At 35.1% G+C, this 13003-nt stretch overlaps 1 protein-coding gene and 1 long non-coding RNA gene across 5 annotated transcripts; one reads left to right on the top strand and one right to left on the bottom strand.

The window, feature by feature from the left end:
* The first annotated feature begins 391 nt into the window (after positions 1-391).
* Positions 392-2240, top strand: LOC121251468 (gibberellin 20 oxidase 2-like). The gene is made up of 3 exons (XM_041150729.1): positions 392-1153; positions 1234-1552; positions 1702-2240. The coding sequence occupies exons 1-3, from the start codon at positions 471-473 to the stop codon at positions 1966-1968; spliced, it is 1269 nt and encodes a 422-aa protein (XP_041006663.1). The 5' UTR covers positions 392-470; the 3' UTR covers positions 1969-2240.
* A 5701-nt stretch (positions 2241-7941) lies between these two features.
* Positions 7942-12970, bottom strand: LOC121253088. 4 transcript variants are annotated; one of them, XR_005938350.1, is made up of 3 exons: positions 12889-12970; positions 11312-12778; positions 7942-11139 (listed from the first exon to the last, which is right to left on the bottom strand). It is a non-coding gene; the product is annotated as an uncharacterized LOC121253088 (long non-coding RNA). The 4 variants fall into 4 exon arrangements; XR_005938348.1 differs by having other exon boundaries at positions 7942-8956; positions 9110-11139; positions 11312-12964; XR_005938349.1 differs by having other exon boundaries at positions 7942-8698; positions 8803-11139; positions 11312-12964.
* Between the last annotated feature and the right edge of the window lie 33 nt (positions 12971-13003).

Genomic DNA, 13003 nt, shown 5'->3' on the forward strand with positions numbered 1-13003 from the left:
ATGATGTGTAATGTGTGAAAATAATAAATATAATTTTTCTTTTCAAAAACAGCCAATGCTACATTGCCCTTTGGGAAAACATTTCCTGCAGCAATATAAAAAGGCAAGTACTCCCGGAAAATGGAGCATTGTCTAATTTTGGCCATTCAAAGCACCCAAGCTGCAAACGCACTACAGTACAAAGTCCTTCACTGCTAATAAATATATATATATATATATTAATTTAGTATAAATGATTTACACAAATTCTAAATAGATAAATTTCGTACAAATTCTTATAAAAAAGTGAATTTTATGTTAAAAATGTGTAAAAAATTTTATTTTTTATTAATGAGATTTATTTTTTTAAAAAAAAAAACTTGTATAAGATTTGTCAAACTTAAATCTAGCATTACTCTTAATTTAGATTTACAGAGAGAGCACGAAAGAGGTTGCTATAAGATTCCAATGCTTGTTCACCGATCTCCCCAATGAGAACGGCCTTGGCTTTTCTTTCATCGCCATTTCTCAAACTTTTCTATCTCACTTCTTCTTCTTCTTTCTTCTTCTCGCATAAACTACTCTCTCTCCCCAACCACAGAGTCTCCATTAATGCAATGGCCATTGACTGCATCACAAGCATACCGTCGATGCCTGCTCACCCTCCAAAAGTAGATCAGCGAACTGAGCAAAAAGACCTAGTTTTTGATGCGTCTGTGCTAAGATACCAACCCAATATCCCAAAGCAGTTCATATGGCCGGACGAGGAAAAGCCTTGCCCTAATGCGCCGGAACTTTCGGTCCCCCTTGTCGACTTAGGCGGCTTCCTCTCTGGCGACCCGGCTGCTGCAACCGAAGCCTCGAGACTCGTTGGCGAGGCGTGCAGAAAGCACGGATTCTTCCTTGTTGTCAATCATGGCGTGGATGACAATCTAATAGCTGATGCTCACGGCTGCATGGACTACTTCTTCGGGTTGCCTCTGTCGACAAAGCAGAGGGCTCAGAGGAAAATTGGGGAGCACTGTGGTTATGCCAGTAGCTTCACTGGTAGGTTCTCCTCCAAGCTCCCTTGGAAAGAAACACTTTCCTTCCGCTATTCTGCAGACCATACATCATCCCATGTTGTCCGAGAGTATTTATGTAATACAATGGGTCCAGATTTCGAGCAATTCGGGTATGAAAACAGTATTTACCATTTTGATTTTTTAATGTTGCTTGTTCTTGAAGTTTGAATTCCTTTTTTCTTGTGAACAGGAGGGTTTACCAGGACTACTGCGAGGCAATGAACACTCTTTCTCTGGGGATCATGGAACTCCTGGGAATGAGCCTAGGCGTAAACAGAGCCCATTTTAGGGGATATTTTGAGGAGAATGATTCGATAATGAGGCTCAACTACTATCCACCATGCCAGAAACCTGACCTTACTTTAGGCACCGGTCCTCATTGCGATCCAACATCGTTAACCATCCTTCACCAAGACCAGGTAGGTGGGCTTCAAGTGTTTGTAGACGAGTGGCGATCTATTATCCCAAATTTCAACGCTTTTGTTGTCAACATCGGCGACACCTTCATGGTAAGAAAGTTTGCTGTTTAGCAGACTCTGTTTTTTTTTTTTTCTTTTTTTCTTTTTTTGTAGTACTTGCTGCAATTCTGTAAATCTGGGAAGTTTTTATTTGTTTAGCTTTCATGAAGCTTGATTAATGGCCGGGGTAATCTTTGCAGGCACTTTCAAATGGAAGATACAAAAGTTGCTTGCATCGGGCAGTGGTGAACAGCAAGAGTCCAAGGAAATCTCTGGCTTTCTTTTTGTGTCCAAGAAATGATAAGGTGGTAAGCCCACCAAGTGAATTGGTGGACAGTACTGTTTGCCCAAGGATATATCCGGATTTCACATGGTCTATGCTGCTTGAATTCACTCAGAAGCATTACAGGGCTGACATGAATACCCTCGAAGTCTTTTCCAACTGGCTTCAACAGAAAAACAGCTGAAATTCCAAACAGACATGGCCACCTTAATGATCATTCTTCCGAACAAAATGACAATGATAAGAAGGGGAGAATGGAGGCGGAGAGATAGTTGGAGAGTTTTTTTCCTTAAAAGAGATGGGAGGAAGACAAGGCCAAAGTCGAAGGAAAAAGACAGTTTTTATGTTTTGTGGTTTGGCACAGTAACTTTTAAGATTATGATCAAAATGAAGAGAGAGAGATCTAGAGATATATAAGGAAGTAAGGAACCAATAAAGGGCTGTATTCAACAGCTATTTTTTCTAATTTTCTTTGATAATATAGAAGCTTATCAATAGTCTAGCGTCCCAAACACCTTCATATATATATATATATATATATATATACACACACACACATATACACTAGGAAGTGCTACATAAGTGTAGTCTAATAAAGTATTTCTCTATTAGGAAAGAATTCTCCCACCCTCCCCCCCCCCCCCCCCGCCCCCCCCCCCCCCCCCCCCCCCCCCCCCCCCCCCCCCCCCCCCCCCCCCCCCCCCCCCCCCCCCCCCCCCCCCCCCCCCCCCCCCCCCGCCCAAAAAAATTTACGTCTAGTCTTGCTGGTAGGGTTGGAAAGGACCTAGTGGTCAAGGGAAAAGATTTCAAAACGACTAGAGCCCACCATTGATTGCAAACGGATTTTCTTTTTATTCACTTGCATGATTTACCCTTTTTGTCTATTACTTCGTGAAAATTATAATAAGGGGAAAAAAAAAAGATTCTAGTAGAGAAACATTTTAAGGGATCGATTCTATTAGACGTAAAACAATACGTGCATGTCTCCGATAATAGCGATACAAGGAACTGTTGAGCAACAATCTCATATTGTTTGTGGATAAAGTCTTAGATATGTTTATAAAAAATGAACAATCCTCTCTTGTAGATCCGGTTTTATGAAATAAATTAAGCTCATAAATTTTACATGGTATCAGAACAGAGGTCTTGAATTCGAATCTTGACTCTATACTCTATCTCATTTAATTAAAAATTTTGCATGTTGGGCCACTCATTGAAGGAGCGTCTGACCCACACGTAAGGAAGAGTGTTAAGATATAAAATAAATAATAAAAATCTACATTTTTCTATCAGTTTAAATTTTTGGGATAAATAATTATTTTACATTGTATCAGAGTCTGTCACAAGACGAATGGGGTCCATACTACTTACCTCGTGACAAGGACTAGGAAAAATATTAGCCTGCACGTGAGGGAAGGTGTTGAAAAATAATCTCATATTGTCTGTGGACAAGGTCTTAGGTATGTTTATAAGGAATGCGCAATCCTCTTTTATAGAACCGGTTTTATGAGATAAGTTAGGCCCATAAATTTTTTAAAAAACATGTACGTTTCACATAGAATGAATAGTGAAAACTAAATACTCGTATAAGTACTGATTCCCCACACTTCAAAACAAACCCAACCCCAAAAGAATAAGAATGTTTGATATTGGATTGTACGTACAGCTTCCTACATTGGTTTTAGTTCATGTATATATGTTGCTAAAATATGTTAGTTTGTCAAAGAATGGTCAAACCCATGGGTGGAGGGTACGTTCTGAGACTCAAATTAATTGCATATATATATATATATATATATAGAAAAAACTATTGCTCCAGCTAGGAGCTATCGATTTTTTTTATTTTTTATTTAATAATTAAATAAGTATTTTTTAATAATATTATAAATTTTTAAAAAAATATATTTAAAAATATTAAAAATTTACATGCAAAAAAAATCAAAATTTACTAACAGAGCCCAACAGGAACTCCCAGCCGTGAGAGCAGAGCCTCTATATATACACACACGTACACACATTTTGATGTTCATGACTATTTTCCGTTCTCACGAGAGGCATAGCCAGCAAGTAAGGACGAAGACATTCCCATTCCCGTACTACCTTCCAAATGGGCAGCTTCACGTGCAAACCAGTTTGTTGTTTGTTCTGGCACTATTTTATGCTGAAAAAAATATTATTTTAGATTTTAAAAAAATTAAATTATTTATTATATTTTATATTAAAATTTAAAAAAATTATAATGATTAGATAAGATGAGTTGAGATGAGTTGAATCATACTCTCAAAAATATTGTTTTTTCTTGTACGGTTTTTTTTTTTTTTTTTTGCATTATTTAATCACTACATCTACTCTTTCTTATATATAACGATATATTTATATATAATAATGAAATAATTTATAAATAATAGTCATATAATTTATTAATAATAATAAATAATAATAAAATAATTTTTAAAAATTTGAAAATACTTAAAAATAATTGTGTTTCCAAATTGACATCTCGCATGTAGATGTCACTATTTGTTCAAGCAGTTTATCTATAATTAAACGTGCCATACGGTCAGTTTAGTTATTTAGAAATAAATTTAAAATAAAGAATAATATTACTCAATCTAATATATTAAAACACTAATATCACTTTTTGAGGATGTAATATATATATATATATATATATATATATATTTCAACATTTATCAGACGTTGGTCATGTGAATGATCAATTAGCACGATTGGTTACGTGAATTGTTATATTTTTTATTTTTTAGATATGATAATTGTAATCGTAAGTGTCTTCTACACGATACTTATATTTTACGATTGTATGTAGTATTATTTAAAAAAAAAATGTATAGTGCTTGGTACTATGACCGTAAATATATATATATATATATATATATTTTCTTTTTTGACATGGGATTAGTACGTATGTTCACAATGAACAGGAGTTTGTGATTGAGTCTAATAAAAAGGCTGCGTTGCTTTTACCATCAGGAAAGAGAAAGAATAAAATATATATAGCAAAAACGTTGGAGCTAGCTCTTCGATCATGGAGATCAAACATCCAACATGAAACCAATCAACACGAAGAACCTTACCTGATCAGCAGCGAGTGCTTCCACGCACCAAAACCCTTTTTCATGGCATACTTTAATCGAGGAGGACAAGGTTTTATTGTTTTTATTGGGAAACGCGTCATGATCATCAGGGTAGGGTATGAAATTAAGATCAAGATCATGCTAATCGAGGTAAACAAAATAATACGCCAATTAACAGTACTACATCATGAACAATAAGTATTATAACACAAAAACAAAAAGTAAAACAACAAAGCAATCATGTACAGCTCAAAGTTCTAAACATGCACATCAAAATTCTACGCCTACAATTATTTTTCTAATTCTTTATATAATTCTATTTTAAATAAGAGATATTTTTATAAAATAATTTATAAAAATAATATCGTTTTATAGAAATATTATCCCTTAATTTAAAACATAATTGTTTAAAAATTTATTAAAAAAAATACTTATTTATTACCAATTATTTTTAATAAAAATAATTATTTTTTATTAAAATAAATTTATTTTTATCATAAATAATCGTTATCGTCATAATTAGAACATGACTAGCTAGAAAAGCTAAATTAATTAGAGCATGTAAGACAAAAAGGCCGTCGCATATTGATGAGATCGATCGAGTTGGGATATCCATGGATCACTTGGATCTTTTTAATTCTGAATATTTTAAGTGCTTTACAACAGTGGATCACATTACATAAATAATTACGTGCCAGGATGTCGAACACGCACAACAGTTAATCAATCGCACAAAATCTTATTTCTTCTATTAGTTCTTTGTCTTTTCTTTCTACAATATAATGCAATAAAGAATTGGGTTAGTGATTCTGATCATGTATATCTTCGGGGGAAGACGACGAAGGTGCCTATAATATCTAGAGTAATTCTATATATAATCGTGAAGTACGTAAACGTCACATAATCGCTTTGAAAAAGAATAAAGATCACTATTAAAAAAATAATTTTTTTCATGTAGATTTTATATTTTATTTTATTTTATTTTTCAAAACGATTACGTAGCAGTTGTATAATTCATAATTACAAATATCTTTTCTAACTAGGTTGATTACTGTAGAATAACAGTAATTACATGATTATCTTTTCATGAGTTCCACCCATCTCTCTTAATACATGGTTGGATTAGAGGTTTCCACGTGATCATGATTTATTATATTAATGTTTAACAGTACTACGTACGATATATATATTATATGTGGTGATTTCACTAGGTCTAGACCAGTGGCTTTCAAAATTTATGCTTTGTTTTTTAGTCGATCTTCGATCCGTTTGGCTGGATTCATGCAAGAAAATACGACTTCTAGCTGATCGCGAATTTTATGTGCGTGCATCATGTTATGCATTAAAATGAATTTCTTTAAAGAATTATTCTGTATATATATTTTCAAATCGACGTGTAGAGTATATATTCACATCATTTAAACAGTAATATTTTATTTGTAAGATTCAAATTTTAAAATTTATCTATTAAATCAAATTATTTCATGTAAATAATGTGATTGTACCGTAAAAGTCAATATCAGTGCTCAGTTTGTATTCATAATTCATCTCAATTCATCTCAACTCATCTCATTACTATTCACAATCTATCTCAACTCATTTTTAAATCCAAACGATACCTTAAACGCATGAACTAAAATGTTGAACACTTTCAAGACGCTTGTTCGTTGTGTAAATAAGTGACACTTTAAGTCCCAGTACAAAATAAAGCTCTTTTTGCGGCGATCTCAATTGCCGCAAAAATCCAAAAAGCGTTGCAAATATTTTTTGGCGTCGAAGAGCAGGGCCGCCAAGTGGTCGCAACGTCGCAAACGTTTCGTCTCAGCAGCGCTAGAATTTTTGGTCGCAAATAGAGATGACTTTTGCAGCGATAATAGTTGTGCCATAAATGTGAATATATGATTGCCGCAAAACTCAAGATCGGTAGCAAAAATAACCATTTCCGACAACTTATTGTCGTTGTAAATATTAGTTTTCGCCGCAAAGGGGATTGATAGTCGCGGCGCACTTGAGGTTGTCGCAAATAGCCATGGCGAGATTAATTATAGTTTTGCGGCAATGGATGGATTGTCGCAAATAAATGCGCATCGCCGCGAAAGGAAGTAAAATTACGGCGAAGTCATTAGCGTCGCAGATATCGAGGATGAGTGGATTTAGCGGAAATTGCTATCGATTTTTTTGGCTAATATAGGACTGCTCCTAAGTGTCGCAAAAGGTGCTCTAATACATGATTTTAGATTTTCGAGCCACTCATGAATCGCTCTTTAACTGATCAAGCCATTCCTTAAATAAAAGGCGTTTTTAGCAAAAACTTTTCCAGCAAATGGCTACCAGCAAAATGAACACCAGGTGTTCTGCTTCTACCTTTTTTTTTTTCCTCCATGGTAATGCTACTTAATTATTTCCCTCTGCCAAATTACTTAATTATTTCCACTAATCGGGTAAAGATCTATATGAAAATATGAGTGACATATACATAGATCCCATATCAACATCAGCAATACTATCATTTATCTATTAATGGCCCATATAGAGTAGCATCCATACAGAGATCCCAGAGCTAGTTTCTTTCTTTACATTCAGCTTGCTATAGTGGCATACAAACTAGAATGTAGCAGGATAATTTCATGGTGGAATATATCAAACAACATATATTGTGTTCTTGACTGAATTTCAGCACCATATATGATAGATGAAATAAATGGTGCCATATAAATGACCTCTCCAGTACCAGACAACACTAGCTCCATGTTCACTTGTTTCTTCAGTGATTGGGTAATTAGATTTTAACACTCCATGGTTGGAGTCCATCTCTCGAAATCACACAATCAGCGGCCATCTTTCCATATTCTTGCATCGATGCACATGTTCTTAGGTTTGATACTAATGCTTTGACTAACAATAAAAGAAACTAAAAACTAGTAACAACCACCACATAATGTCCAGTTAAATCAAATCATATATGCATGTGAGGAACTGGATATAAGCTTCCATATCACCCATCTATACCACTCCAAATCACCACTACTCTTTACAAATAAAACTTGTGTCACAAAATTTGGTAGAGAAAGGATCTTGTAGTATATTACCAAAAACCCAATCAAAGTCTACCCATCTGGTGCTATGTAATAAATACAGATAGCTGCATATCTTACTGAACATTAAATGTCCAGACGTTCAAACATGTCTAGATGAGAGTATATACATGCAAGGCAAGATAATGCCCCAAAACATTAGAGTGAAAATGGTTACCAGTTAAACTGTCCCTGTTGCTCCACCGTTAAAGCAGCTGATTAATCAAATCCCATTCTGTTGTCCAGCACCATGTTTTGCATAGCCCAATTTGTACACCAATTCCTAGTCGATACTAGTCTTTTTTACAACATCACCATGTGAGAATGACTACATCAAGCTAGATTGCCAGCAGCCCATTTTACCAGCACCATGTTTTGCAAAAATCTTACTGTAACCTCCCATAACAAAAAACTTATAGAAATTAACCCAGCACCATTTTACCTAGCACCATCTTTTGCAAAAATCTGACAGCAACCCACTCATCGATCTCTATACTATTACTTCCAAAATGACTCCCAGTAAACTCTTAGGCCCCAACAAACCATAGTCCATTGCAAAATCAGACAGCTCCCCATGTCTCCCTCAGAGACTCTCCCTGAGATTGTTGTTGTGACATTGAGTATGTCATAAACTTGTCGAATTCAGCTTGCTTCTCTAATATTTCTCGAACATTTGCTCTTAATGCCTCAAGCTCTGTCTTGTAGTACGGTGCATCCTGCGATGTTCCAGTGGCATATTCACCACCTCGCTGGGTTCCCGACATTTCAGGCATCACCATTTCCCCTAATCCCCTAGAATATCCGGGTCCATTGCCGCATCCTGCGATGTTCCAGTGGCATATTCACCACCTTGCTGGGTTCCCGACGTTTCAGGCATCACCATTTCCCCTAATCCCCTAGAATATCCGGGTCTATTGCCGAGAACCTCCCTAAACACTACCGCCGTTGCCTCCTTAGATCGGTTCTCAAGTTCCATTGCATTCAATTTTTCCACCATTTGACTCTTCAACCAAAAGAGATACAGAGGTTATAATCATTACTTGACATAATGTATAGCAAATACTCTATTTTTCAGTATTAAAGAACCAAAATAGAAAATTTTTTTTATAAGCTAGTATAACCAAAACAGAAAACTAATTTGGACAATCTGCCTCACGTAAAGATCTTCCGTCATGCCTATGACAAACCCATTTTTCATCCTCCACCCTTTGCGATTTATGCCATCTCATGGAAGCTGCAGTTTTCTTCGACATAAAGAGTCGTTGCAACCTTAGCTTCAGTGGGAAGTATCGCAATACCTTTTGGGGTACTGATTGTTGCTTACGTGTGGTGGACAACCACCTAGATGCCTTACACTTAGGGCACTCTTGTTTGTTGGAGTATTCCTTCCAAAATAGTTAGCAATCATTTGGACATGCGGGTATTTTTATGTAACTAAACCCAAGCCTCACTCCAATGACCATGCCTAATAAAAAGAGTTAGGCAACAGTGAATCGGGAAAAGCAGTCTTCAATAGTATAAGAAGCATGTCAAATGACTTTACACTCCAACCGCCAACCGTAGTTTAAGAAGCATGTGGAGCAACTTGACAATAAATGATAGTTTTGCAACCATCATAGAGTAGACGCCGAGCATCTTCCACCAGATGCTCAAAAGTGGTTGGTTTTGGTTCGACAAAGGTGCAACTTCCACTATGTGTGGTTGGGTCTTCATGAACACCCACGCAGGTAGCAGCATGAATGTCACCTAACATATCGTCGAAGTCATCAATGTAACAATCGTCACCATTGTCTTCATCATCTTCATCAGTGTCATTGAAATTCATAGATTCTTGCTCCCCATGAAATATCCACTCAGTGTAATATGAATTGAATCTATCCCGGTAATAAATAAATGCTCTTCCACCACACTTATAGGTAGAAATAAATTATTACAACATCTACGACATGGACACCTCACAGTGTTATTTCCTGCAGCATGAGCTCGAGCCATTGTCTGAAACTGCCTAACCCCTTGGGCATATTCTGTAGACCTAAACCTATCAGTGACATACATCCAACTTTTGTCCATCTACAGTAATAGAATATCTATTTAGTTGTCAGTAATACACATGTTTAGCTTCAGCATGGGAGTGAGGAAAATCAGTAAAGACTATATTTAAGCAAGAAAAAAATACAGGACAAAGAAGATTATAGTCACAAAACTATAACTATAATACAAGAATCATCATGTTGCCAGAAAATTGCTTTTCTCGAAGGATACAATAGTTCAGACCATGGGATGCCATACAAATGGCTATCTGATTGAGAAGTGGGTAAGACTAAACATATGGTAAGATTTCATGATTTTTTTTTCGCAAAGCATATGTGGAAGTTCATGGAAGGGGCTGTCCAGACAAAATATATTTGCAAACTAGTCAATTCATAGGTCATTAAGACAATCTGATGAACATTTGTGTCCAACTATTGTCTTCTATAAATGACATTGATGTTACTATTAGTAAGGATACTCCCAGTATGGTAGTAAGTGACTACCTGAATTTCCAGATTTGATCTTAGGCTCCATGCGTAAATGTTCAGATTTAAGAGATTCACATTAGAGTACTCTCATTGGCTTAGGCAAAGTTTGGCTAATATGCCACTTTTTGCCTTATGCCTAATCACTCAAAACTTGGACTTCACATTGGATTAGTCATTTTACTCTCTATAATAATAAAATAATATTTTTTTTAAAATTTTTGTATATACTTTTTAATGCATTATTTAATTATTTTAAAAATACATTTTATTTTCATTTTCATAATTTCCAACAATCTCTATATCAAAATACATAAAATCCATCTATCAACCTAAATTAACTTCATAATCTGTCAAACTGAATTATTATTAAAGGTTTTAAATCTGTCCTGAATTAGTTAAAGGTTGGTGGTGGCAGTCTTGTGTTTTTGTGTCCTAAATCTATCCTGAATTAGTTAAAGGTTTTTTGGTCCTGAGTTTTAATCTGTCCTGAATTAGTTAAAGGTTTTTCTATAATAATCAGCACCAACACCAGAGTTTTTAGTCATGAATAACTAAATTTATTAAATGAAATATACTAACAAAAAATCAGCTACCATGATCAAACAAAGTTTTTTCTATCCTATCCTGTGTTATCATCAGCTACCATGCTCAAACAAAAAATCATTACCTTTAAGATGCAGGGAGTTATCAAATATTTGGTACTATAAAGTAGGTTCAGCTACTAAATGCATGCAGTAGCATGATATAGGTTGTCTATTTGACTAAAAACGTAATGACTACTTAGACAATAAGCAGTAGCAAATAATAGAACCCTGGGATTTGCTTCAGATTGTCATTACCTTTAAGATGCAGGGAGTTATCAAATATGTTATATCAATTGCAAACCATATGAAGAAGATAAAAAATGTGCTAAGTAGTTACTGACATGTTCTTGCAAGAAGAAAACTGTGAAACAAGGTCCATGCATGGGCTTGTAGAGAACATCTCCTCTTGATGTCAATATGTTCCAATGTTTTCTTGTGAGTATAAAGTTCGGATTGTATTTTTTCTGTTAGATTATTGGTGGGATTTCAAATTAGAAGTCTCTTCATTTTTATTTATTTTTAAATAAAACGGGGCATGCAAACTAGTCTAATCAAGTCGACTTAATTATTTAGGTAATTAATCATTTTCTTCATTTTAAGTGATTCTTGGGGTTAGTTCATGACTCGCAACATTGTTCACTAGAAATTCAGCTTTTCGACCTGACTCGAGAATGGCATGATTCCAAATAACTATTCTCGACCCAGACATACATGGCCGAATTTCCAACCCAAACCTATTTTGAAAAACCAAATTTTCCAATCGACCAAACCTGATTTTTTTTTAATTAGTATTCATTAAGTTTGAAATGGATTACATATATATACAAAGTTGGTCCCCTTTTTAATTGAACTTGGAACTTGGAATGCTATCTTTCTTCTTCTGTTTTATTTTAGTTTTTTATTCTTTACAGTTATAGTTTTTGTCACATTTTTTAAGTTCTTTTTTTTTTTTTTTAATTTATTTCATAGGGGTATGCAGCGCCAAGCTGCTAACTATTTGATCAATCTTACAATTACAATGAGTACAACAGAATTCAATTAAAAAGCAAATCAACTATAGGACAAACTATAATCATCCATTTTGTATTTAACGTACATTTTGTTGCAAAACCAATATTTTAGATCCATAGCTCAATGCATGCAAGATATTTTGGACACTTGACAAAAGGATAGACTCTATGGGAATTTGCTCAAACTTGGCATGCGGGAAATCCATGAACAAATGACTCCATTTAAGTATTCAAAGCTCATACATGATGAGCTACTGAGTATGAAATATCCAGCTGAAGCAAACAATGTAATGATAATTTATTGAAATACAATACAATAAACGATATGACAAAAATATTCCAACAAGTCATGACAGGGATGATCATATATGACAGGGATACACGAATTCAAGTAACCCAACAAAGATGAGACCCATCGAAATACATAGTGTCGATTTTTGTTCTCTTGCAGTGGCTAAGAAAACGTTATGGAAAAATCCACAAATTAGAGTGTAAACTGTTGCATACCTTTCACGATGCTTTCACCAAGGACCAAAATCGAACACAAAAACCATTCAATTTAGCATGGCCTACTGTATTTTGAGAGGAAATTCAATCTCGATGTTAGATTGACACAAAACGACACCATGAATGTGGTTTGCAGCTACTAAAAGCACGATACAACCAAGTTGGAAGCAACGACCTTGATGGGCAATTGGTTACTGAGTTCCTCCTAGGTTTGATGAAAAGAGGGGTTTAATGGATACCTTTAATCAACTTGATTGATGGCATCACAAGCATTACAATGGGAAAAACAAGGAGAAAACAAAGCAATGATCAAACCTTTCACAATATGGGTCAACGAAGGAATGAGCTTTTCACCAATGAAGGAATTGCAAGCTGGGAAATTAGGTTTCCATTTAAGCGTCGTCGCGATAGAGGGAAAAAGATTTTACGA

Source organism: Juglans microcarpa x Juglans regia, chromosome 2S, assembly GCF_004785595.1.
Source record: "Juglans microcarpa x Juglans regia isolate MS1-56 chromosome 2S, Jm3101_v1.0, whole genome shotgun sequence".
NCBI classification, from domain to species: domain Eukaryota; kingdom Viridiplantae; phylum Streptophyta; class Magnoliopsida; order Fagales; family Juglandaceae; genus Juglans; species Juglans microcarpa x Juglans regia.

Coding starts and splice junctions, on each gene's coding strand:
- LOC121251468 (XM_041150729.1), top strand. CDS start 471: ATGAGAACGGCCTTGGCTTTTCTTTCATCGCCATTTCTCAAACTTTTC. Junction 1,154..1,233: donor CCAGATTTCGAGCAATTCGG/GTATGAAAACAG, acceptor TCTTGTGAACAG/GAGGGTTTACCAGGACTACT. Junction 1,553..1,701: donor ACATCGGCGACACCTTCATG/GTAAGAAAGTTT, acceptor TAATCTTTGCAG/GCACTTTCAAATGGAAGATA.